Below are 21,852 nucleotides of genomic sequence, written 5' to 3'. Positions count from 1 at the left end.
CGTTCGATTAATTATGTACATTGTTAAATTCTATTTGTCAAAGTTTCTCATAACATTTTTGGAGCATCATTGAGTATTTGTATTAATTGTAAATAATTAATTTATTGGATTTGTTTATTTACATGTTCTTAGAAAGTTACACAATCAACTTATCTGAATGTGCACTTATTTTACATATTTAGAAAGTGTTTATAAACAGTACATAGGTTGAACAAGTGACTTCTAACCTTGGTAAAAATTTAAATTATTTGCCACAAAGCAAACCCTAGGTAAATAAAAAATTGTAATAAGTTAAAGAGAGATGTAATTTACTGACTTTTCCACAAATAAATGTTCAGCAAATTACATTTCCAATAAGATTTCGAATCAATGAATAATTATTCAAACAAAAAATATTTTTATTACTCATCGATTTCTTTGAAAACGGCTATCATACAATATGTAACATTAGTATCTGTTATTCATAATAATTGGATTAACATATTATAGTCTTCAATTCGAATTTCTTTTTGAACAGCTAATTTTGCATAAATTATTTATGACTTGAAAAACAAATTGCACGATAGCGATACTTAGTCGAACAATTGTACAGTAATAATAACATAATAAATATTGAATTTAAAAATGCACTTGTGTAATGTTAATTTTAACATATCACTGCTTTGGAGAAGTTTTAGCCTTAATTTGAGTTTGAAGTACGAAACTTACTCGTTTTAAACTGTCTTTCAGTAGTAGTCGTTGGTTACAGCTTAGTTTCTCTTTTAATACAGAGAAAGTACAGCCTAGGATGAGACAAACGACCGATACCACTCGATTTCACACAGTACGTTCACAAATTATATCACATTAAGTGAATATCGGATGTTTATTCGGCACTTCATTTACCGACTCAGAGTTATGTTATCATCTTACTAACCAATTTTATTTTTATAGCAGATACTTTTTCGTTCTAACCTTTGCTTCAAACTTGAGAATATGTTCATCATTCATTCATTCATTATTCCGAATTATTAAAGATTTTATAACATGCAACCTAATTTTGAAGATTTTTGACAAGAGGTAAGTAGAAAAAAGCAGATTATATAAAAAGTAATAAGGATTCAAAATCTAATCGATGTGAACAAAAAAATGTAAATGAAAAATTCAAAATATTGATAAGTTAGTACATCCGTTACCCGCTTAATCAACAGGATCAATGGTGAATTTTTCTAATCTTCTTCTCCTCAACATTTCTTGTTCGTTTGAAGTTTCGTTATTTACACTAGACGTTGAAGGCATAGTTACACTATCGCTTGTACTTGCGGATGCGGTCGAACTTTCGGCTGATACATCAACAACAGTCTTCTGTGCGGTAAATATTTGCAACTTACTTGCAACTTTTGGCATCTGATTTTCAGTTGAATTTGTTTGCGAACTTTGACCCGCTGCACTAGTCGTCTCAGTTGTCGAAGTGTTTGCAGTCGTAGTTTCGAATGTTGCATTTATAGGAAACGAAGCATCCGGGATGCTAATACAAAAGAAAGGCATTTTAATTAGCATTAATATTCAAAAAGTTTGAATATCAGATGTAATATAGAAAGTATTTACATTGCAGTTTGAGCAGCAGTCTGGTACTGACCCATCATAGTAATTGCTGCATCTATAAGTAACTGAACTCTCCTTAATGTTTCTATCCTATGTTCTACAGCACTTCTTAAATTGCCTTCCATTTGTCTAAGTTCTTCTTCACTAAGAGAAGTTAAATTTGGAGGTGGCACAGGTACAGGAGGCAAATGGATTATTGGATAAAAATTGGATGGCGACAAAAGAGGAATTCCTGGGAATATTGGTGTTGAATCCGAAGTTGAAGAGCTTGTGCCTAAATGTTGAGGTGATCCAGTTTCTGAAGATGTTGTAGGTTGCGGGGGTGGTGGAAAATTGGCCCAAAATGGAGGCATTTGGAAAGGAGCCGGTCCAGGGATAGGTTCTACCATAAATAATAATAATTTAAGCATTATTTTACTCAAATGATTCGTGAAAAGATGAGTACGTACGTTGCACATTTGGCTGTGGAGCAGGAGTTGGTTGTGGAGCAGGTTGTGCAGCAGCTTGTTGTTGATTTTGCTGCCTAGTACTAGTCTGAGTAGGTGTAGGTCTTAAAATATTCAGTCTGCAGGTTGGGCAAGTTTGTTGACGTTGGAACCACGATCGCAAACAAGCAGTATGGAATATATGATTGCACGGCAACTTTTTGCTTGCAGATACCATTTCTTCTCTGTTAAAATATAAGAAAAAAATATGTATTTAAAAAGAAGTTTCAAAATAAATACTTCTGTACTAAATTTAATTACCTGCAAATAATGCAAACGTTGTCAGCAGCTGCCAGCTCTTCAGGAGTTGCATTTGGATAAAGTGTATTCATATTTCTTATAGCTCGTCGAGACATTACAATGTCATGGAAAGCTTTCTTAAAATTCCTCATTGTATAGTACATTGGTCTGAATGCAAATAGTGGTAAGGTGTATATTCTTACCATTATAGCAACAAATGCAACATACAAAACAACCTAGAATGTGAATAACATAATTAATACTCAATATATTTTTAAAGAGCAATTTTATGATATTTCAATTACCTTCATTAAACCAATGATCAGTTCAGTGTATAAAAGAAAAACAGGCTTATTATCCCAAGGATTATCACGTTGTAAATCAATTGTATGAAGTATATATTTTATTGTTATATTCAACACCACAGTAATTAATAAAGCATACTCAAAACCAAAGACAAGTTGGACAGAAGCTCCTTTTGTTACTGTTTGATTGTATGCATAATTGAACATTGCTAAATTTGAACAGAATAGAAGAGCTAGTAAAGACCCAACTCTCAAATGAAATAGCCAAGTTATTACTGGACTTCTTTCCATCTATAAATTGAATAATAAATTAAATAAAATCTTTAATTGTCTTATATAATTTTGAGATTGAATTTTAATTAAAAATACTGACATAATCTACTCTATCCTCAGCCAGCCAATGAAATGATTTCAAGAATAGAAGTAATGTAAACAGTGCTATGAATTTTGGACTGAAATCATCTCTAAAAACAGTAAATGCCAAACAAGTTTCTGTCACTGCATACCAGAGTTTTTCCATCAAGTGCTAAAATTAAAAATACAACAATTGAGCATATTTTTTAAAAGAATAATTGGTTTCATTATCATTAGAAAACTCACTTCAAATTCTGCTGCTCTTAAATTTCCAAAAAAAATTTTTCTCAAAAATGTATTAGCCATCAAAACAAGTATAAGACCTTGAACATAAATGACCTGAAAAAAAATAATAACAATTATTAAATAATTATAATGCTTGATTGTTAAGATTACAAATCATATACAGCTTATAAAAATTGATCCACTGTGTGAAATTATAAATGTTATGCAAATACAGGAAATGTATTCTTTAGGGGTGTTAAGACTTGAACAAATTTTTCAGATGACTTATGTTGAATTAGTTCATTTTTATACGTAAATAAATACAATCAATAACTCTTTGTAAACATATACGGGAAAAAACAGATAAAATGAAACACAGAACCTTTGACTGGGTCTAAAGCAAAACGAAACCGAGAACTGAGTTCCAGAAAGAGTAGAAATCTACAAGAGAGAGAGAGAGAGAGAGAGAGAGAGAGAGAGAGAGAGAGAGAGAGAGAGAGAGAGAGAGAGAGAGAGAGAGAGAGAGAGAGAGAACGTGGTAAGGTACAATTGATGAAAAACTGATACGATGTAATGAAAACGTAAACTCACAGCCATACTGGGATTAGATTTGGTTATGTAGACGACCGACGGGTAAAATTGTTTCTTCTGATAGTAAGCATTGCCGATCACGGCGCAGGTAAGAGCTACGCTGATCAGCACAATACCCGCGGCCCTCATCTTCGCCCTGGAATCCACCTCTGCTGCTTTTGACGGCCCTCCAGCCTTCCGAATGCCAAAATAAAGCTGCTATAACCCTTCAATCGAGAAACTATCACCTGGCTAGAGTCGTTCAGACTTCTTGCCCCGTCACCTACTGCCTTCGTCCAACGGATAGTCCAAGGTTCCACGGTATTTTTCTTTTCTCTCGCTCACCGAACACTACGATTATTTTCAACAACACTTGCTCTTCCTTTTTCTTATTCTGACACACAACTCACGCAAGCAATACTAGTAGCAGCAGCAGGCGACGATATTGCGAGGCGCTGCTTGCGTCGCGGCGTTCATCAAAACTAGCCAAAGACATACGTGTCGTCTGGCTTTGAGTGAACTGATCGAGAGTAGGGTCGAGAGCCATGTAGTATGCACACGTTGACTCAACGTTCATATGTCAATGTATGCATGTACGTCGCTACATGAGTGTGTGTACAATGCTTTATTTATTGCCGATAATTATGCAATAATTGTCGACGGAGACAGATTTGTCGCTTGTGATACAATGGAAACTCGCGATTTTGAAAAATTCACGACTTTACTCTTTTGAAAACGAATTTAAGGGTTGCGCGAGCTTGAAGCACGCGACATGTAGTTATATACTGCTGATATAAGTTTATCGCTTTATATATTTTGCAGATGCTTTGGACAGGCGGTTGTTCGCGATTGGCCCTTGTATAGCTTTATAATTTTTAAATTGTTCATGCGCGATACACTTTTCTCAAACTTGTCGGAATTATTATGCATCTACAGCAGACCGATTGTTCCATTTTTGTTGACGTTTTTTTTCTCTTGTTTAGCTATACTCGCTTATTTTTGCAATAAACTGTGAGACGTTTGATGGTGGTGAAGAACAATGAATGCAGCGTCGTATAATTTTCTTTGTAAGTATTATGTATTACTTAATAATAAATGTAACATTGAAATTAATAAAACCATTTTAGTAAATGCGGATTTCGTGGCATTCACTCGAGAATTTATAATTATTTACAATTAGTCGCAATTTGAAGCACTTGAATACGCTAGCTAAAAATTGCGTTTTTGATATGACATACAGTCATCGATTTTGCTTTCCAATTAATACATATCTTATTATTTAACGAAAATGTCAGAACGAAGCTACAACGAAATTATATTTTTAGTCTAAAACTGCATAAACGAGAAGTTTTTACAGAGTGCTTAGCTGACTTATTTTCGCTTTGAAAAAAATGAATCTGCTTGTTAAGCGTGATTTTGCAGCATCACCCTACAAATCCGAAAGAGATAAGCTCATTTATGTAAAACGATTAGATGTAAGAAGGTTCTTCAAGTTATTAGGTAAGGCACTAAAAACTTTAGCTATCAAATCAAAGCTCCATCGTATTCACTTGTTTCATTTGTTAATCGCAGAAAAATTAGACGATTTTCTCCAAAACGATAGATGTTGCCGATTGGCCGATAACTATTTGATAGCAATGGTTTTTACATACTTTTTAAGGGCCTCATTCGAACCGGAAGAATACACGAAACAGAATTTTTTCGCAGCTTTGTAAGTTTTACTAAAATTGCCATTTTATCATTTCTTATTATTTCAAAGATTACAACTTTATTCTCAATTTTCGAAACAAGGTTTCTCGCCTACAACATGGAAGAGGACGAAGGTGAATTTTCGGTGATCGAACTCGAAGATTGGCTAGATTGTAGCCTCACTGAATTGAGACAATTACGCTACGAGCTTTTCCGGAGAATAGATCATCGGGGTGCGGTATCACGCTCTTGCTGCGAAGTTGTCATGCGGTGTGCCAATCCAGAGCACAAAATTTGGCAGAGACGCCGACATCTCTACCATTCTGGTATTGTCAGCAAAAATACTTGGTGGCCTGACGGGTAAGTATATCGAACCAATTTCAATAAATTACCTAATTAACGAGCTGCTAAACAAAAAAAACAAAAGTATTTTATCTATTATTTTAGAATCGAAAAGTTTTGTCCTGTGTGCGAAGGCGAGAGCGATGAGGATACAGATTACGAGCGAAAAACGGACGTTCATCAAAATCACTCATATAAACGTAATGTTGCTTTATTATTTGAAGTCGTAAAAAGTACACAATAGTATATTAATGTTCTGCACATCATGATGTAGATATAAAAGTTGATAATATCGATAACACGACTTTTATCTCCTATCTGGTAAATGATTTGTTAAATTAATTAATAATAAAAAATGGCTTTCTAAAATATATACTCTAAATCTAAAAATATAATATACGTACTTCGTTAAAAAATAATTGAATACAAATTAAACTGACTCTATGTAAATGACTTTTGAGGACTCCTATAAACAAGGTGGTCTTTGTAAAAATTTGTTTTCCTCATCAAGTCATATGCCGCGTAAGTTGGGTCGTCTTCAAAACAATGCGGGGACTTTGTCTCTTTGGAGTGATAGGCATTACAGCCTTGAGCGGAGTCCGTCGCGGATGCATCGATGCACGCCTGGATGAAAGCTGCTTTGCACTTTTCGGAGTTTTCACGACCAACGGTCTCTTGATATGCGGAGTCTTGCACATCGTACTCTCGTCAGGTTTATAGATATTCACATTGTCATATGATCGATTAGTCATGGAATTGTCGTTACTCGTCACACTCTGTATGAGTTGGTTCTCTTTTTGTAAACTGCTGATTTCTTCGTAACTTTTTCGTGGAGCGTTGAAACGCGTCGATTGACGGTTACCGCTATTACTTATCGTTACTTCCATTTTTATCAAAGGTGATACATTTGGCGATCGGCGTACCATATTTTGTCTTCTGCGTCCGATATCATTATTATTCAACCTTTTGTTGTCTGAAAAATAAAAATATTATAAGACAAAATACTTACCAATAAATATATTTCATTTTAATTTGCGTGGAACTTACCACGTGGAGACCTGGGATCTTGTTTCATTGAAGGACGTGCACTCCCTGGAACTTTCATAGACTGACGTCGATTCGTATCAACTGCCTCTTTCGTTGGATCGTCGAAAAGTTTTGCTTTGGCTAACACCATACCAGCATTTTGGGTTCGCAATTTAGCCACAGATGCCCGGCCTGTTTGGGTCACAGGTGTACGCATCTTCGTTTCTTGCTGAAAATAATCATCGGCATCTTTCCACGAAACCGTCTTCTCATTCTTCAGCTCTACAGACTTTATTCTACTGCTGGTACACTCCATGTCGGATGTCAAATTTGTTTGACTATTGCTTTCTTTTAATTCCTTTATTTTTTTATTGAAATACTGAGAGTTGTCGATAAATTCGCCCATATGAAAAGAGGATGCTCGACGAACCATCGTATTGGCTATTAACTTTGCACTAGAATTTACAAGAAAATCATTACGTCCATATTATTTTATAAAATTAACTTAAACTCTATAAATATTGCACTGTAAATAAAACCTTCAATTGTTAGATCTAAAAAATAGACTTCTTCTTATAATTACCTGATAAGTGGCGATTCATTATTTTGAAAAACATCATCCTCAAGCGACTCAAAGTCATCATCGCTGAATGTACCTCGCGTATGTTCAGCTGTATGACTGATAAGAGTATTAAGCTGTTCTTGTAAATATTTCAGACGCGCGTTTGTCTCCTCACTGCAAAACGTTGTTGGATGTTTAACTTCCGGAGTTTTTGGAGTTAAATTGAGACTCTTGTTCGAGTCACGTTTAACCAGAGGACGGCCACGTTTTAAATTACATTGCTTTGGGTAGCAATTATTCAAGTTGTTGTTTCTAATGTGTGACCTATCAGCAACGTGCCAAGATGCAGTACGCTGTACTTTTTTATTGCTAAAACCAATTACTTAATGAACGATACATTTTATCCGGCAAATCTCTTATCAATTCAAAATTAAATGAAAACATAGTATTTACCAAATAAGATTTTCTTGAGATCTTCGCCTGATGCTTCCAATTTTTCGCGCGCTTGGTGATCTTATCACTTTATGCTCCATTGATTTTCGTATTTTCAGTTCTCTACTAAGTCTTTTGGCTAATTGATCTGTATTAGAAGTATTCTCGATATTCGCTTCTACCAACGTTTTTTCATATTCATTTTGTACTTTCATTATTGGATTCACAGTCAATACTTCGTTTGATTCATTGTTTATGCTCTTGAATTCTTGAGAAATTCGTGATTCTATCGCCGATACTCTATTTTTTATTTCTTCATATTCGCTTTTTGGTATTTTTACGTACTCCTCCGATGAGGCATCCGCAGTGTCGCACGTAGTGCTAGATACATTCGGAGACGAAGAATTTCGTAATGAGTATGAATGAGTTGATTTTCTAACACAACTAACGTGTTTGCATCGGGGATTGGTTTTGCTGTTTGTTGGATTTTGCGAGGTACAATCACCGCAATCATCAGATAGATTTACTTCAGCATCCATAAAAATTTCATTCAAAGCCTGGTTTACGACTGAATTACGCATTTTAACTTGAGGTGGGGTAAATGCTAAACTGATACTTTGAGATCGACGTCGTTTTTTCACATCCGATGAATTATTTCCGTTACTCAATCGCCTTTCAGCGCAAGGACTGAATGATTTTTTGCGCAATTCGATACCTTTCTCGCTGATTTTTGGTTTACTTCTTGGAACAAACCGGTCTAAACTGAGTCTATGCTTCTTCGATCTATCAACTTTATCGCAAACTCTCCTGAAAAACATTTTCAAAAATTATTGTAACAAATCTAATCATTAATTGTAAAAAAAACAACAATATTTAACAACTTACGTTTCAGAATGAACTTTATGAGATAAATATTTTTGTACTCCAGATTTTTGAGTAGGACTTCTATCTTTAGCAGGACTAAAATACACATTTTAATGTTTATAATATTCAAAATAATTTTTCGAAAATTACTAACCATGCAAAATAAAATTATATAAAAAAAAAGAAAAACATACTTTGGATTATTAGAAACCGGGGATAAAAAAAGATATGTATGACCAAAAGAATCACTAGTAGGCATAACTTCAAAAATATTGGTGCTGTAATAAATGTAAAATAAAAAGTTCATGTGATGCAGTGACTATCAGCGAAAATTATCACAGCAGTTAATCACATAAATTCATGCAATTCACACAAAAAAATTCTTAAATATACTGCTTAAGATTTGACACATACTTTCTTTTTATCTCTAATAAGTCCATTGAATCAGTAACTTTTCTTTTCTTTCCTGCTTTCAAAGATGGCGTAACAAGTGACTGATTTGAATCAATATCCAGTAAACGACTTTCTGTTGCATCCATTCCATTAGGAGAACTGTTTTTGCCAACTATTTTCTTTAACCCAGTTAACATTCCTTGAGAAAATATACAAATTTTATAATATATCATACAAGAACAAAAAATGTTCAAAATATGATAGGTACTTGTAAGACTACCACTGCGATGCTTTTTTTTTTTGTTTTTGAATGAGTGTGATGGATCAGATTGATCAAGTTCATTGTCAATGCTTCCTGTAGAAATAGCTTCGGAAATATCATGTGGAAGAACTCCAATTTTCTCAGCATTCTCAATCAAAAGCTGGAACAAGTATAATTGTAAGAAATTGGTCAATTTAACAATGTATATAAAATTAAAAAAATCTTAAGTTACTTTGACAATATTCAAATGAGCATCTAATCTCATTTGAACAGCAACCATTGTAGTTTCTTGCAGGGGCATTATGTTTGGTCCAAAAACTCTAGCCAAGTTATCAATACCCATTTTATTTTGCTGCTCATGTGTTGAGACTGCTTTTAAAAATTCCATGAGGTATGCCAAAGTATTCAAGTGATGTGGTGGTAATAAAATGCATGCCAACAGCAATGCATATAATTTATTTGTTTTAAGCATTTGACATCGTACAAAGAGATCATGATAAATATAAGGTATCAAAGGTTCTGGTAAATTTCTGAAAAATGTTTTTAGGCAATTCCCTACATCAATAATATTATTTTTATCTCCAAGTTGGCCTCCGTTGTCAAGTCTTGCTATAATTTCCTTTTGTCTAAGCTGTGAGCCAGCTTTTCTGAATAAACCTTCTTGAGTAATATTTTTTAAAATACATGTTGTAGCTTGACTAACAAAGACAGGGACATGAATAATTGCTCCTGAAGATAAGTTGACGACGTCCAAAGGTAAATACGAAAGATGCGTATTAAATACTTTTTTCAAGGCACTTGCATTTCTTTCTGGCTTTTCTGTTTTCACGGCACATTTTTTTATTCGATACTTAACCCCGAGATTTCGTAGATTATCCGAAATTATTTGGTAAACTTTTTCTTTGTGTAACACGTCGTAAATCAGCATTTTAATTAAATTTGTTTACGACTTTGCATCTTAATATATTTTCAATACACTTTTTATTCATCAACCAACCATTTCCATTATGAAATATTTCAATTGTCCGTATGTATACATGGATAAAATTGTCGCAAAACTTTACATCACAAGCAATTTCTTTAATGCATAATATTTACACTAAAAATATACGAATAAATGCCTACTACATTATAAACAAAGAGTAGTCGTTTGAAATTGTAAACTAGTAAAAGTGAGTAATCCCAAAGAGTTTACTTTTTAAAATTCGCCATTTATATACAACCATGTATTAAATGTAGTAACCGCCAAAATTATCAAGACGCATTTCTATGAAAACTGTTTTATGTATTTCAAATTATTTAACTATTTTCCTTAATCCAAATCAAAAGTTTGATTCATAAACAAATTGAAAGCTAATATTATTAAATGATTGAAGTTTTTTACGATGAAAATGGGTAAATTGATTGTTTAGTGTCTTCAAAAAATGTTCATGAATGAACCCAACCCATCTTACCCCAGCCGACAAACTTAATTTATAGTAAAAACAAAAAACACAAGTCGAAATATCTCTAACTGCACTACCCAAAATTTCTTCTAATTTAAACTGCACCATCCTAGTTTTTCCAGAAAAAATTTATAACTTTACGGATTTTTCGAACGGTCAAATCTTTGTAAATATTCTATATTTGTATAATTTAATTTCACAAAAAAACTGCACCATGACTGATCTTAACTGCACCCTCTTTACTTTTGTGAAATAATCAACATAAATATTAGATAATTAATAAAAACCATATTGTTCTATTAGTCATGGAGCAGTACTGGTTAGAACGCATGCGCGAACGCAGAAGCGGGAAAATTGCTGTTTTAAATTTCTGATAAAACAACAATGTATTGACGACTACATATATATATAGGACATTATCAAACGGTAACACGTTGGTAATTAATGAAACTGGATCCTTCTAGTTATTAAGAAAAAAATTAATACATACGCTCGTTTAACGAGATTTTGCAAGGACAATAACTTATCGTACATAATCGATATTTTTGCGATGTAAAGGTACCAAAAAACTACGTTTTGTCTGATCTTAATTGCCCCCTCTTTACTTTTACAGAATTATTAATATAAATACTAAATAATTAATGAAAACCATTCTTATATTAGCTATGTAGCAGGTAATGTTTCGTTTAGTTTAGTTTACTAGATGGCGGTGGGACCCTTAGCTGAGACTCCGGTATGCCAAAACGAATGCGTTCACCTAGCAGGTAATGCTTTCCTTTACTAGATGGCGGTGGGTCTCTTAGCTGAGACTCCGGGGGGCCTATTCTGAAAAAAAATTTTGTGGTAAATCAGTTTGTCACTTCAGTTTACCATAGAATTAATCACTTTAGATGTGATAAATGCTTATGACATGTGCTAAAATTTTTTTTCAGAATAGGCCCCCGGATATGCCAAAACACTAGTAGGTAATGGTTAGAGCGCATGAGCGAACTACTACATAGAGGCGGGAAATCTAGACCGTTTTAAAATTCCAATTAAACAAAATAGATTTATTGACTTGTTTACTCACTTTGAGTTTTAAAATCAGTGTTAGAGTTTAAGGGAGTATGGTGGATAAGACTATTAAAAATAAGAATTACTTGTAACTTTGAAATAGCGCGTATTATAGCTTACTTAAGCTATGGTTCAAGTTTCGTGACCCTTCAGAGCATCAAACCCGAGATATTAATGATTAAAAATAACATGTGATCTTATGGGAAAAGGAGGTTTTTGTAGATTATAAAGATATTTAAAATTAAGAAAATTCTGAAAAAATTTTGAGGTACGTAGAAAAAAATAAGAAACCCATAGGTGCCTTCAAAATTATCAATCAGAACCTGTATAAAAAGTTATTGAATAAATTGTATCGGAAATTTAGAAATAACAGCTGAGAATTGAACATGTGGCAACGTCGCATTATTTCCACGTGCTACGTTGAAGCGCGGATTTTTTAAGCTTTTCAACTGCGCATCTCCCTCAATTTTTCATTTGAAAGTTGCAAGAATCATTTTTTTATACCTTTTCCTATCTCTGTTTGCTTGCATCGTTTCTTATAAACTGCTTGAGTAACTCTTTTGCCTTTCCAAAACCATTTTCCACTATATTCACTCATATTTATTCAACATATATGTAATTAGGCTATCTTTTAGGTTAGAGAAAGAGCATGTAAACACGTCGCGGCGAATGGCTGTTGAGCGGAGTGTATATGCGACGTTGCCAAACTTATGATTGCCACTACACGAGTCAATAGTTAGTCGAAGCGCTCTCTCGACTGACTAGCATCGTATCCACCATACTCCCTTAAGTAATAAAACAGTAGTGAAACCAGGGAGTAAGAGAGAAGGAGGCACAACTCATATGGCCGCTGAGCCAGAAAGCGGGACGATTTTGTCGGCGAAGATCGCGACGGAATAGCCTACCCCTCGCTAGTTTCAGACCCCCCTTGTGGTTGACGCTCGTACTATATTAGCGAGCTGATTGACCGACAATTTACCTACTAAACTCGTATGCATTACCTTTATTTTCAGAGCACACTCAGTTTGTTTAAACGTCACTATGTAATATTAGACAATCGCAGTTAATTTATAACAATTATACAAAGCCTAAGCACCTTTAACCTAAACCTATAAATTTAATCACAAGCTCCCACCGGGGATCTGCAACTTAAATATAACCTTCAACCTTTATATAGTGATGAAGACACGTTAGCCGTAAGGCTAAGGTTTCTGCTCCGTGATTACAAGATCACGGGGTCGAATCCTGGTATAATTTTTTTTTTAGTTTTTTGGCATTTATGAATCATTACCAGTAATATAACCAAGCAATTTAATACTTATTGTCGATGACCAAATTATATACTGTAATACTTTAATTCTCGTTTATGAAATGGGATTTGTTTTGTACACAACAATTTCATAGCATTTATTTAAACATTAAATTCTTAATTCTTTTTAGTTGGTAAATGGTTTTTGTATTTTACGCACAAAATAAAATTAAATATTAATTAACACATAGAATACAATTAGAAACCTATTCTTTATGTAGAAAATTCGACTGGAAATTATATAATAATAACAATTGAATATTTGCAACAATGCAAAAAAAAGCAATTGCAAATGGCAAAATAAGAAACTTGTCAATACTGTATTTAACAATGAATTTATCGAATATTTATAGTTTTTATTTGAGAAGAAAGGAAAAAGTATTGATAATAGAGTATTTTTTCATATTAATATTTAATTGTCAATAATATTTGAATTTGTTATTTTCAATGTAGAATTGAATTATTCAAAAAGAATTTGATATTATCGATTAATGAAAAATAATTAAATACGAAGTTGTCACTAGAATATTGTTTGTCAACAAAAAAAGCGATTTATCGATGAGTTATCGAAGACTTAAAATAAATTTCATAAAGTCGTATAAACTCGTATGAAATTGAATCAAAAACAATTATTGATAGACATAAGTGGTTATTTAAATTTTGAGAATGTAAGATATTCTTTTATTAATTATTATTCATTAAGCTCATACTTATTCATAAATTATATGACAGTAAACAAGAATATACGTAAATATGGGTTCATTCAACCAATAGATGTCGAGTATTTTTTTTAAACGCTGTAAAAATCATATAATTTTTCTTTTAATAACAAACTGATGAAAAAAAGACAATGTTAGATACAAAGTCAAAAAGTAATTTCACTGTAGTGCATAATATTTTATGACAATTATGTATGTAAACCACGTGATTTGTGTAATTGCGACACCATTTCTACATGATTAGAATTAATTCAATCTTTAAATTTTGTTATATTAACAGAGCAAAATTAATACCAGTTTCATTGAATAACTAAATATTATTTATCATCATAACTTTATACACAGTGATTTTTTTAAACGATATAATCGTGCTTTTGATCGTTTTTTAATTTTGGACAGGGGCATATAATTCATGCAAATATGTAAATATTAATTTACATTATTATTAATATTGTTATTATTATTATTATTACTGTTCCTCAAACATTCTGTGCAGATTAATTTTCATTGTATTTTTTATAGAAAAATGAGTTTTATCAAACGAATTCTATTTATTTCTTAAATATAATTACCAACAAAAAAGAATTAAGAATTTAATGTTTAAATAAATGCTATGAAATTGTTGTGTACAAAACAAATCCCATTTCATAAACGAGAATTAAAGTATTACAGTATATAATTTGGTCATCGACAATAAGTATTAAATTGCTTGGTTATATTACTGGTAATGATTCATAAATACCAAAAAAACTAAAAAAAAAAAATTATACCAGGATTCGACCCCGTGATCTTGTGATCACGGAGCAGAAACCTTAGCCTTACGGCTAACGTGTCTTCATCACTATATAAAGGTTGAAGGTTATATTTAAGTTGCGGATCCCCGGTGGGAGCTTGTGATTAAGTTTATAGGTTTAGGTTAAAGGTGCTTAGGCTTTGTATAATTGTTATAAATTAACTGCGATTGTTTAATATTACATTGTGACGTTTAAACAAACTGTGTATGCTCTGAAAATAAAGGTGATGCATACGAGTTTAGTAGGTAAATTATCGGTCAAACAGCTCGCTAATATAGTACGGGCGTCAACCACGAGGGGGGTCTGAAACTAGCGAGGGGTAGGCTATTCCGTCGCGATCTTCGCCGACAAAATCGTCCCACTTTTTGTATACGGAGTTGTGCCTCCTTCTCTCTTACTCCCTGAGTGAAACCATGGAGACTGTATAAAGGAGAGGTAGCGCCATGTATAAGAATTTCCGGCTAGTCCCGAGCCTCAGCCAAGCACTGACCCTCTACCCCCAGCGCCTCTCTCGGTGACCAGACCACGCGAGATACCGCGTTACCGACGCGACCTGTCCCAAAGAGAATTGCATAGTCGAGATCATTATTTGAAAGAAAGATTATTGATGAAAATTTATGTGTAACAATTCGCTTGAGATCGAATGCATGACATTATAAGAAATTATAATTACTAAAACTTAAGCCCCTTTTCCCTTGATGAACTTGTACGATATTCATGTCAACGTCGCTGTCTTGTCACGGTAGCTGCGGTAGCTAAGGCGTCCGTATGATTTTGCGATCGCAGGTTCAAATCACGTTTTTTTTATTTTTTTTTTATTTCTATGGATTTTTGTTGATCAGTTGGTGCAATAAATAAAAATGAAGTTTATTTATTTTACTTACTATAATTAATTGTATTATTCACTATGCAAAACACTATTTTTATCTATACTTATTTATTGCTTGGATCTATTTCTACTAAACATAATTCATTTCCATACGATATAAATAAATATGTAAATAAATAAATAAGTAAATAACCATTTTCCCGAAATTATTGTCTAAATGCCAGTGGTATTTCTTCCAAAGACAACAATTTTACGGCATACTCATCAAGTAATGTAAATGAGCAGGCGACACAGGTAAGAAGCCTCAGTGTTTGACACTGTAAAGCATTGTATTGTTATGTTATGTAAAAAGAAATCGAAGCAATGAACATAACAGTAGTGTATGACGTAGTGAATAGTATAATTCATTTTTTGTAATTAAAAGTAGTATTTGTAATTATTTATTGATATGAAAGATACATAAAATACACCATTCTTTTTAACATTTATGTTATATTATGTTAATTCATTTTTATAATTATAAATAGTATTTGTAATTGTTTATTGATATGAAGGATACGTAAAATATACCATTCTTTTGAACATTTATGTTATATTATGATAAGTACTCATTGAATTTCCATAAAATATGTACTTATTCATTTATGCATAGTGAATAATTTAATTAATTATAGTAAGTAATATAAATAAACTTGATCGTTATTTATTGTGCCAACTGATCAACAAAAATCCACAGAAATAAAAAAAAAATTAAAAAAAAAATAAACAAAATGTGATTTGAACCTGCGATCGCAAAATTATACGGACTCCTTAGCTACCGCAGCTACCATGACAAGACAGCGATGTAGACATGAATATCGTACAAGTTCATCAAGGGAAAAGGGGCTTAAGTTTTAGTAATTATAATTACTTATAATGTCATGCATTCGATCTCAAGCGAATTGTTACACATAAATTTTCATCAATAATCTTTCTTTCAAATAATGATCTCGACTATGCAATTCTCTTTGGGACATGTCGCGTCGGTAACTCGGTATCTCGCGTGGTCACCAAGAGAGGCGCTGGGGGTAGAGGGTTAGTGCAGAGATGTGGGTCGCAAACGTTTTACATGGAGGGAATACGGCCGCTACCTCTCCTTTATACAGTCTTCATGAGTGAAACCGCTCGAAGCAGTTATATCTAATGTCTAGTTATTTATCTTAGCGAATAAACCTACATTTAGAAATTAAACAGAGCATTCGTTTTTCTTTTTCTTAATAAATATAAAGAAGCAGTTTGAATAATTACCAAAGTACTACCGTTTGACAAGGTACTATATATAGGTCCTACATACGAAATCCTTAATACATTGTTATTTAATCGGAATTTGCAAACGGCTTAGTTTTCCCGTCACTGTGTCCTTTAACCATTATCTGCCAATCAACGCATGCGTTTTGGCAAACCGAAGTCTCAGCTAAGAGACCCACTGCCATCTAGTAAACTGAAATAAACTTAAAGTGAATCATTACCTGCCAAAAAACTAGACAAATATGCACAAAAAAGTAAGACTTCCCCAATAACTACAATCAGTATGATATATTATACCCCATGTCTCTTCTTAACCGAATTTCTTAATAAATGCAAACTGTTAATTTAAAATAAACCTTAATACTAAACAAATATCTCCTTCCATTCCTCGCTCTTTTACATAAACCTATACTATATAGAAATAAATATACCAACCTTAATTATAAACCACTCTTATTATTTGAATTTCTAACTTCTAATTCACTCTGATCGGAGCCTCAGTTAAGAGACCCACCTCCATCTAGTAAACTGAAACATTATACTTACTATGTAACTAACGGAAGAATGGTTTTTATTAATTATTTAGTATTTATATTAATAATTCTGTAAAAGTAAAGAGGGTGCAATTGAGATCAGATAAAGCGTCGTTTTTTGATACCTTTACATCGCAAAAATATCGATTACGTACGATAAGTTATTTTCCTTGCAAAATCTCGTTAAACGAACGTATGTATTAATTTTTTTCTTAATAACTAGAAGGATCCAGTTTCATTAATTACCAACGTGTTACCGTTTGATAATGTCCTATATATAGATGTAGTCGTCAATACATCGTTGTTTTATCAGAAATTTAAAACAGCAATTTTCCCGCTTCTGCGTTAGCGCATGCGCTCTAATCAGTACTGTTGTTTGGCGTATCGGAGTCTCAGCTAAGAGACCCACCGCCATCTAGTACAGTAAAGTAAAGTAAAGCAGTACTGCTCCATGACTAATAGAACAATATGGTTTTTATTAATTATCTAATATTTATGTTGATAATTTCACAAAAGTAAAGAGGGTGCAGTTAAGATCAGTCGAGGTGCAGTTTTTTTGTCAAATTAAATTATACAAATATGGAATATTTACAATGATTTGACCGTTCGAAAAATCCGTAAAGTTATAAATTTTTTCCGGAAAAACTAGGATGGTGCAGTTTAAACTAGAAGAAATTTTGGGTAGTGCAGTTAGAGATATTTCGACTTGTGTTTTTTGTTTTTACTATGAATTAGGTTTGCTGGCTAGGGTAAGGTGGGTCATGACCATAACATAATAAGTATTTACATGCGAGTAGGAGTTTAAGAACACACGTTACCTTAGGACTTTGTATATTAACATGTCTAATTAAATTTTAGAGTGTAAAAATTACAATAAAACTATTTTCAGTTGGTAAAATTTAAGGAAAAGCAAGAAATTAATTTTGTTCTTAAGAAATGAAAGATTTTCCTGTAAAATTTATCACTATTACAACTGTACAAAAAACGTTGTATCATTCAAATTCTACAGGGGTACAAATTAGTTTTATGTATTTAATGTTTTATGTATTTTTATGTTTTATGTATTTTTAGATGGTACAAACAAATTAAGAAGACATTCATATTTTTTTTTTCAAAATCGCATATTTTTCTACTAGAAGATACTAGATTTTCCGCCGCGCAGGCGCAATAATACGTTTATTTGAATTGCTAATTTACCATACGAAAAAAATTTTTTTTCTCTATTTTTAAAGAGAGTACAAATTCCAAAAAAGCATTTTTCTGATGGTACAAATTAAGACGAAGCTAATGATATATATATATTTTTTTAAATCAATTATTCTTCTGCCAGGGTCGTTTCGATTATTTATCTTCGACTTCGTTGATTTAGGTTAGGATTCACGTGTTTTTGTTGATCAGACGCTGAGGTCATTTAGGCTCTTATTTTTCAAAATGGAAAAAACAAACAAAAAAAAAACACGAGTGATTATGGAAGAATATGGCATACCTAATGTAAATATAGTTTTTATTTGTATCGTTACTCTAAATCAAAATTCACATTATTTATTCATTTTTCATTCAGGCGTTTGAATTTGCTAACCTGCTACACTTGCAAGAAGACTGGACTATTGACAAATTTAAAGAGGTATAATGTATTTTATTACTATAACAAATCACCTTTATATTATATTAACAAAAGACTCACGGTTTTAGAATTTTAAAATAAAAATAGTGAAACAAAGTGAAGATATGTATGAATTGGAATTTGATTTGATCGAATGTTCAGCAGCACTAGCAAATGCTTTTCGGAGAATTTTACTAAGTGAGGTACCTTCTATGGCTATTGAAAAAGTTTATATGTTAAACAATACTAGTATAATACAAGATGAAGTGTTGGCACATAGGTAACTATTTGAGAAGTTATATTTTAATATATATAATGATCAATATTATTAGACTCATATTTTTTAATATTGTATCAATACAGACTGGGGTTGTTACCTTTAAAGGCTGATCCCAGATTATTTGAATACCCTTCACTTCCTTCAAAAACATCTTCTGGAGAAGATGAAGTTAGTGACCAAGATACTCTTAGGTATGAAATCAAAGTCACTTGTAAATGGAACCCTCAAGCGCCCAAAGATTCCAGAAGACCTGATGACATTTATTGTGGAAATAATGGTATTTTTTATTTAGTTAAATTGATATGTATAAATATTTGATTTCTAATGTTGAATTATCTTTTCTATTACAGTATATAGTAGAGACATTAAATGGGTACCTATTGGGAGACAAGCTGAATTATATCCAAATGGTGAAAAACAGTTAGGCATGATTTATGATAATATTTTATTATGCAAAATGAGGCCAAATCAAGAAATACATGCGTTTATGCATGCTGTAAAAGGAATTGGCAAAGATCATGCTAAATTCTCTCCAGTTGGTATGTGTTGTACATTAATAACATAGTATTTTCTTATCCTTATCTTAAACTATAAACTTATAGTAATAATCATTTTCATTTTACAGCCACTGCTAGTTATAGACTTTTACCAGATATCCAAATTATGGAACCTATTACAGGAAAAGCAGCAGAGAAATTTAGAGATTGCTTTAGCCCAGGTGTTATAGAATTAGTTAAAAATGGTAAAGGAGAAGTAGAGGCAAAAGTAAAAAATGCACGTTATGATAGCTGTTCTCGAAATGTCTTCCATCATGACGAGCTGAAAAAATGTGTTAAATTAGGAAGAATACCTGATCATTTTATTTGTAAGTTTTTGCATAATGAATTAAAATAATTATCATATTTTTCTCCTTTTTTGTTAACATTAATTATCATTCATATTCTTTTACAGTCAATGTTGAATCTGTGGGTACCCTACCGTCGTCTGTATTATTCCTTGAGTCTATAAAAGTCTTAAAAGATAAGTGTAAAACATTTATAGAAGAATTAAATAGCATATTATGATGTTAACAAAATTTTTACATTTTATTTTTGTATAATTGCTTAATAAATATTCTATCGATTATCAATTTTATTTTATTTTCCCTGATTATTTATAATTTTTATTTTATACGAAGCTGTCTGAATCAGCATAAATATATTTTCCTTGTTCTCATGAACCTTTTAAGCAACGCGCCATAAAAATAAGAATAGATATGTGGCGATCTCGTGATCGAATAACCAAAGGTATTAGACCCCGATCCCATAGCTACGTATGAATGTGGACGGATACGGACGCGAATCGCACCTCTAGTAACATCACTAAAAATATCTAGTTCGATTATTTAGTACCAACACTACCGGTAGTGAGCAAAAGTAACTGTTGTTTAAAACTGTAGCGCCGAACATACCACAATTTAATGTAAGGCCTATCTAACCTTTACATTATTGCAGTCTATAAGATGGCAAATGATAGAGAATTGATAGACTTTCAACTACCATTAGTGGAATTAGACCTTAATTTTATGGAAGTACTTGAATATATGAGAAGAAGAAGAAAATATATATGAATGATATGCATTAATCATCCCAAAAACTTTTTTTACATTAACATACTCATCAATAAGCAATATTCATGAAAATTTGAAAAGTAAATTGTAGACCTGACACTTGAACATTAAATGTGGTACGTTCGGCGCTACAGTTTTAAACAACAGTTACTTTTACTTACTACCGGTAGTGTTGGTACTAAATAATCGAACTAGATATTTTTAGTGATGTTACTAGAGTTGCGATTCGCGCATGGAGTATATAGTCTCCATGGATTCGCGTCCGTATCCGTCCGTATTCATACGTAGCTATGGGACCGGGGTCTAAAAATATCTAGTTCGATTATTTAGTACCAACACTACCGGTAGTGAGTAAAAGTGACTGTTGTTTAAAACTGTAGCGCCGAACGTACCACATTTAATGTTCAAATGTCAGGTCTACAATTTACTTTTCAAATTTTCATGAATATTGCTTATTGATGAGTATGTTAATGTAAAAAAAGTTTTTGGGATGATTAATGCATATCATTCATATATATTTTCTTCTTCTTCTCATATATTCAAGTACTTCCATAAAATTAAGGCCTAATTCCACTAATGGTAGTTGAAAGTCTATCAATTCTCTATCATTTGCCATCTTATAGACTGCAATAATGTAAAGGTTAGATAGGCGTTACATTAAATGTGGTACGCTCGGCGCTACAGTTTTAAACAACAGTCACTTTTGCTTACTACCGGTAGTGTTGGTACTAAATGATCGAACTAGATATTTTTAGTGATGTTACTAGAGTTGCGATTCGCGTCCGTATCCGTCCGCATCCGTACGTATACCTATGAGACCTTAGGGTGCTTCTTCATTATAGACGTAAATCGCACACAGCAAGCGTAAAACCAAGAAATTCTGAGTGCTGCCAACTTCGAAATTCAAAATGAATTGAAAAGACAATTCTTATTGTATATACACTGCCCGTCAATCACTTTTGCCATGCTTACCTCAAAATTAGGCAAACTTGAAAGTTTGGTATCTCGGTCGGAAATCATCGTTTCACAAAAAACAGCAGGGCATTTTAAAGGTAAAG

General features: G+C 32.6%; 4 protein-coding genes across 9 annotated transcripts; 2 read left to right on the top strand and 2 right to left on the bottom strand.

Annotated features, from left to right (window-relative positions):
- Positions 1-81: 81 nt before the first annotated feature.
- LOC131672455 (E3 ubiquitin-protein ligase synoviolin A) lies at positions 82-4,266 on the bottom strand. The gene is made up of 9 exons (XM_058949674.1): positions 4,051-4,266; positions 3,785-3,958; positions 3,215-3,307; positions 2,988-3,140; positions 2,615-2,905; positions 2,331-2,545; positions 2,034-2,254; positions 1,588-1,966; positions 82-1,507 (listed from the first exon to the last, which is right to left on the bottom strand). The coding sequence occupies exons 2-9, from the start codon at positions 3,911-3,913 to the stop codon at positions 1,180-1,182; spliced, it is 1,809 nt and encodes a 602-aa protein (XP_058805657.1). The 5' UTR covers positions 3,914-3,958; positions 4,051-4,266; the 3' UTR covers positions 82-1,179.
- A 48-nt stretch (positions 4,267-4,314) lies between these two features.
- On the top strand, positions 4,315-6,039 carry LOC131672457 (speedy protein A-like). Of its 4 annotated transcripts, XM_058949678.1 has the most exons (6): positions 4,323-4,372; positions 4,747-4,830; positions 5,121-5,263; positions 5,336-5,474; positions 5,555-5,812; positions 5,900-6,039. In XM_058949678.1, exons 3-6 carry the CDS (start codon positions 5,155-5,157, stop codon positions 6,036-6,038), a joined length of 645 nt encoding a protein of 214 aa, XP_058805661.1. In that variant the 5' UTR covers positions 4,323-4,372; positions 4,747-4,830; positions 5,121-5,154; the 3' UTR covers position 6,039. The 4 variants fall into 4 exon arrangements, with proteins under 4 accessions (XP_058805662.1, XP_058805660.1, XP_058805659.1 ...); XM_058949679.1 differs by lacking the exon at positions 4,747-4,830 and having other exon boundaries at positions 4,315-4,537; XM_058949677.1 differs by having other exon boundaries at positions 4,315-4,830; positions 5,112-5,263.
- On the bottom strand, positions 6,020-10,504 carry LOC131672456 (rho GTPase-activating protein 11A-like). Its single transcript, XM_058949675.1, has 10 exons — positions 9,566-10,504; positions 9,340-9,493; positions 9,093-9,270; positions 8,873-8,956; positions 8,700-8,774; positions 7,836-8,621; positions 7,404-7,751; positions 6,842-7,275; positions 6,199-6,767; positions 6,020-6,112 (listed from the first exon to the last, which is right to left on the bottom strand). Exons 1-9 carry the CDS (start codon positions 10,259-10,261, stop codon positions 6,301-6,303), a joined length of 3,222 nt encoding a protein of 1,073 aa, XP_058805658.1. The 5' UTR covers positions 10,262-10,504; the 3' UTR covers positions 6,020-6,112; positions 6,199-6,300.
- A 7,235-nt stretch (positions 10,505-17,739) lies between these two features.
- Positions 17,740-20,302, top strand: LOC131672467 (DNA-directed RNA polymerases I and III subunit RPAC1). 3 transcript variants are annotated; one of them, XM_058949698.1, is made up of 8 exons: positions 17,740-17,847; positions 18,672-18,793; positions 18,864-18,926; positions 18,995-19,185; positions 19,269-19,462; positions 19,536-19,724; positions 19,811-20,050; positions 20,137-20,302. In XM_058949698.1, the coding sequence occupies exons 2-8, from the start codon at positions 18,734-18,736 to the stop codon at positions 20,247-20,249; spliced, it is 1,050 nt and encodes a 349-aa protein (XP_058805681.1). In that variant the 5' UTR covers positions 17,740-17,847; positions 18,672-18,733; the 3' UTR covers positions 20,250-20,302. The 3 variants fall into 3 exon arrangements, with proteins under 3 accessions (XP_058805681.1, XP_058805680.1, XP_058805682.1); XM_058949697.1 differs by having other exon boundaries at positions 17,744-17,847; positions 18,633-18,793; XM_058949699.1 differs by lacking the exon at positions 17,740-17,847 and adding an exon at positions 18,042-18,056.
- Positions 20,303-21,852: the final 1,550 nt, after the last annotated feature.

This window comes from Phymastichus coffea, unplaced genomic scaffold (assembly GCF_024137745.1).
Source record: "Phymastichus coffea isolate CEN01 unplaced genomic scaffold, Cenicafe_Pcof_1.1 PCOF00151, whole genome shotgun sequence".
NCBI classification, from domain to species: Eukaryota; Metazoa; Arthropoda; class Insecta; order Hymenoptera; family Eulophidae; genus Phymastichus; species Phymastichus coffea.
The sequence above is the reverse complement of the archived record's forward strand: the minus strand, read 5'-3'. Positions and strand labels throughout refer to the sequence as shown.

Excerpts from the sequence above, each read along its gene's own strand:
- LOC131672455 (XM_058949674.1), bottom strand. The coding sequence starts at position 3,913 with ATGAGGGCCGCGGGTATTGTGCTGATCAGCGTAGCTCTTACCTGCGCC. Across the intron at positions 3,141-3,214 it reads TAAGAGCAGCAGAATTTGAA|CACTTGATGGAAAAACTCTG; the intron begins GTGAGTTTTCTA and ends TTTTAATTTTAG. Across the intron at positions 1,967-2,033 it reads TCCACAGCCAAATGTGCAAC|AACCTATCCCTGGACCGGCT; the intron begins GTACGTACTCAT and ends TATTTATGGTAG.
- LOC131672457 (XM_058949679.1), top strand. The coding sequence starts at position 5,155 with ATGAATCTGCTTGTTAAGCGTGATTTTGCAGCATCACCCTACAAATCC. Across the intron at positions 5,264-5,335 it reads AAGGTTCTTCAAGTTATTAG|AAAAATTAGACGATTTTCTC; the intron begins GTAAGGCACTAA and ends TGTTAATCGCAG. Across the intron at positions 5,813-5,899 it reads AATACTTGGTGGCCTGACGG|AATCGAAAAGTTTTGTCCTG; the intron begins GTAAGTATATCG and ends CTATTATTTTAG.
- LOC131672456 (XM_058949675.1), bottom strand. The coding sequence starts at position 10,261 with ATGCTGATTTACGACGTGTTACACAAAGAAAAAGTTTACCAAATAATT. Across the intron at positions 9,271-9,339 it reads TCGCAGTGGTAGTCTTACAA|GAATGTTAACTGGGTTAAAG; the intron begins GTACCTATCATA and ends TATTTTCTCAAG. Across the intron at positions 8,957-9,092 it reads TTATTAGAGATAAAAAGAAA|CACCAATATTTTTGAAGTTA; the intron begins GTATGTGTCAAA and ends CATTTATTACAG.
- LOC131672467 (XM_058949698.1), top strand. The coding sequence starts at position 18,734 with ATGGAAAAAACAAACAAAAAAAAAACACGAGTGATTATGGAAGAATAT. Across the intron at positions 18,794-18,863 it reads AAGAATATGGCATACCTAAT|GCGTTTGAATTTGCTAACCT; the intron begins GTAAATATAGTT and ends TTTTTCATTCAG. Across the intron at positions 19,186-19,268 it reads GATGAAGTGTTGGCACATAG|ACTGGGGTTGTTACCTTTAA; the intron begins GTAACTATTTGA and ends GTATCAATACAG.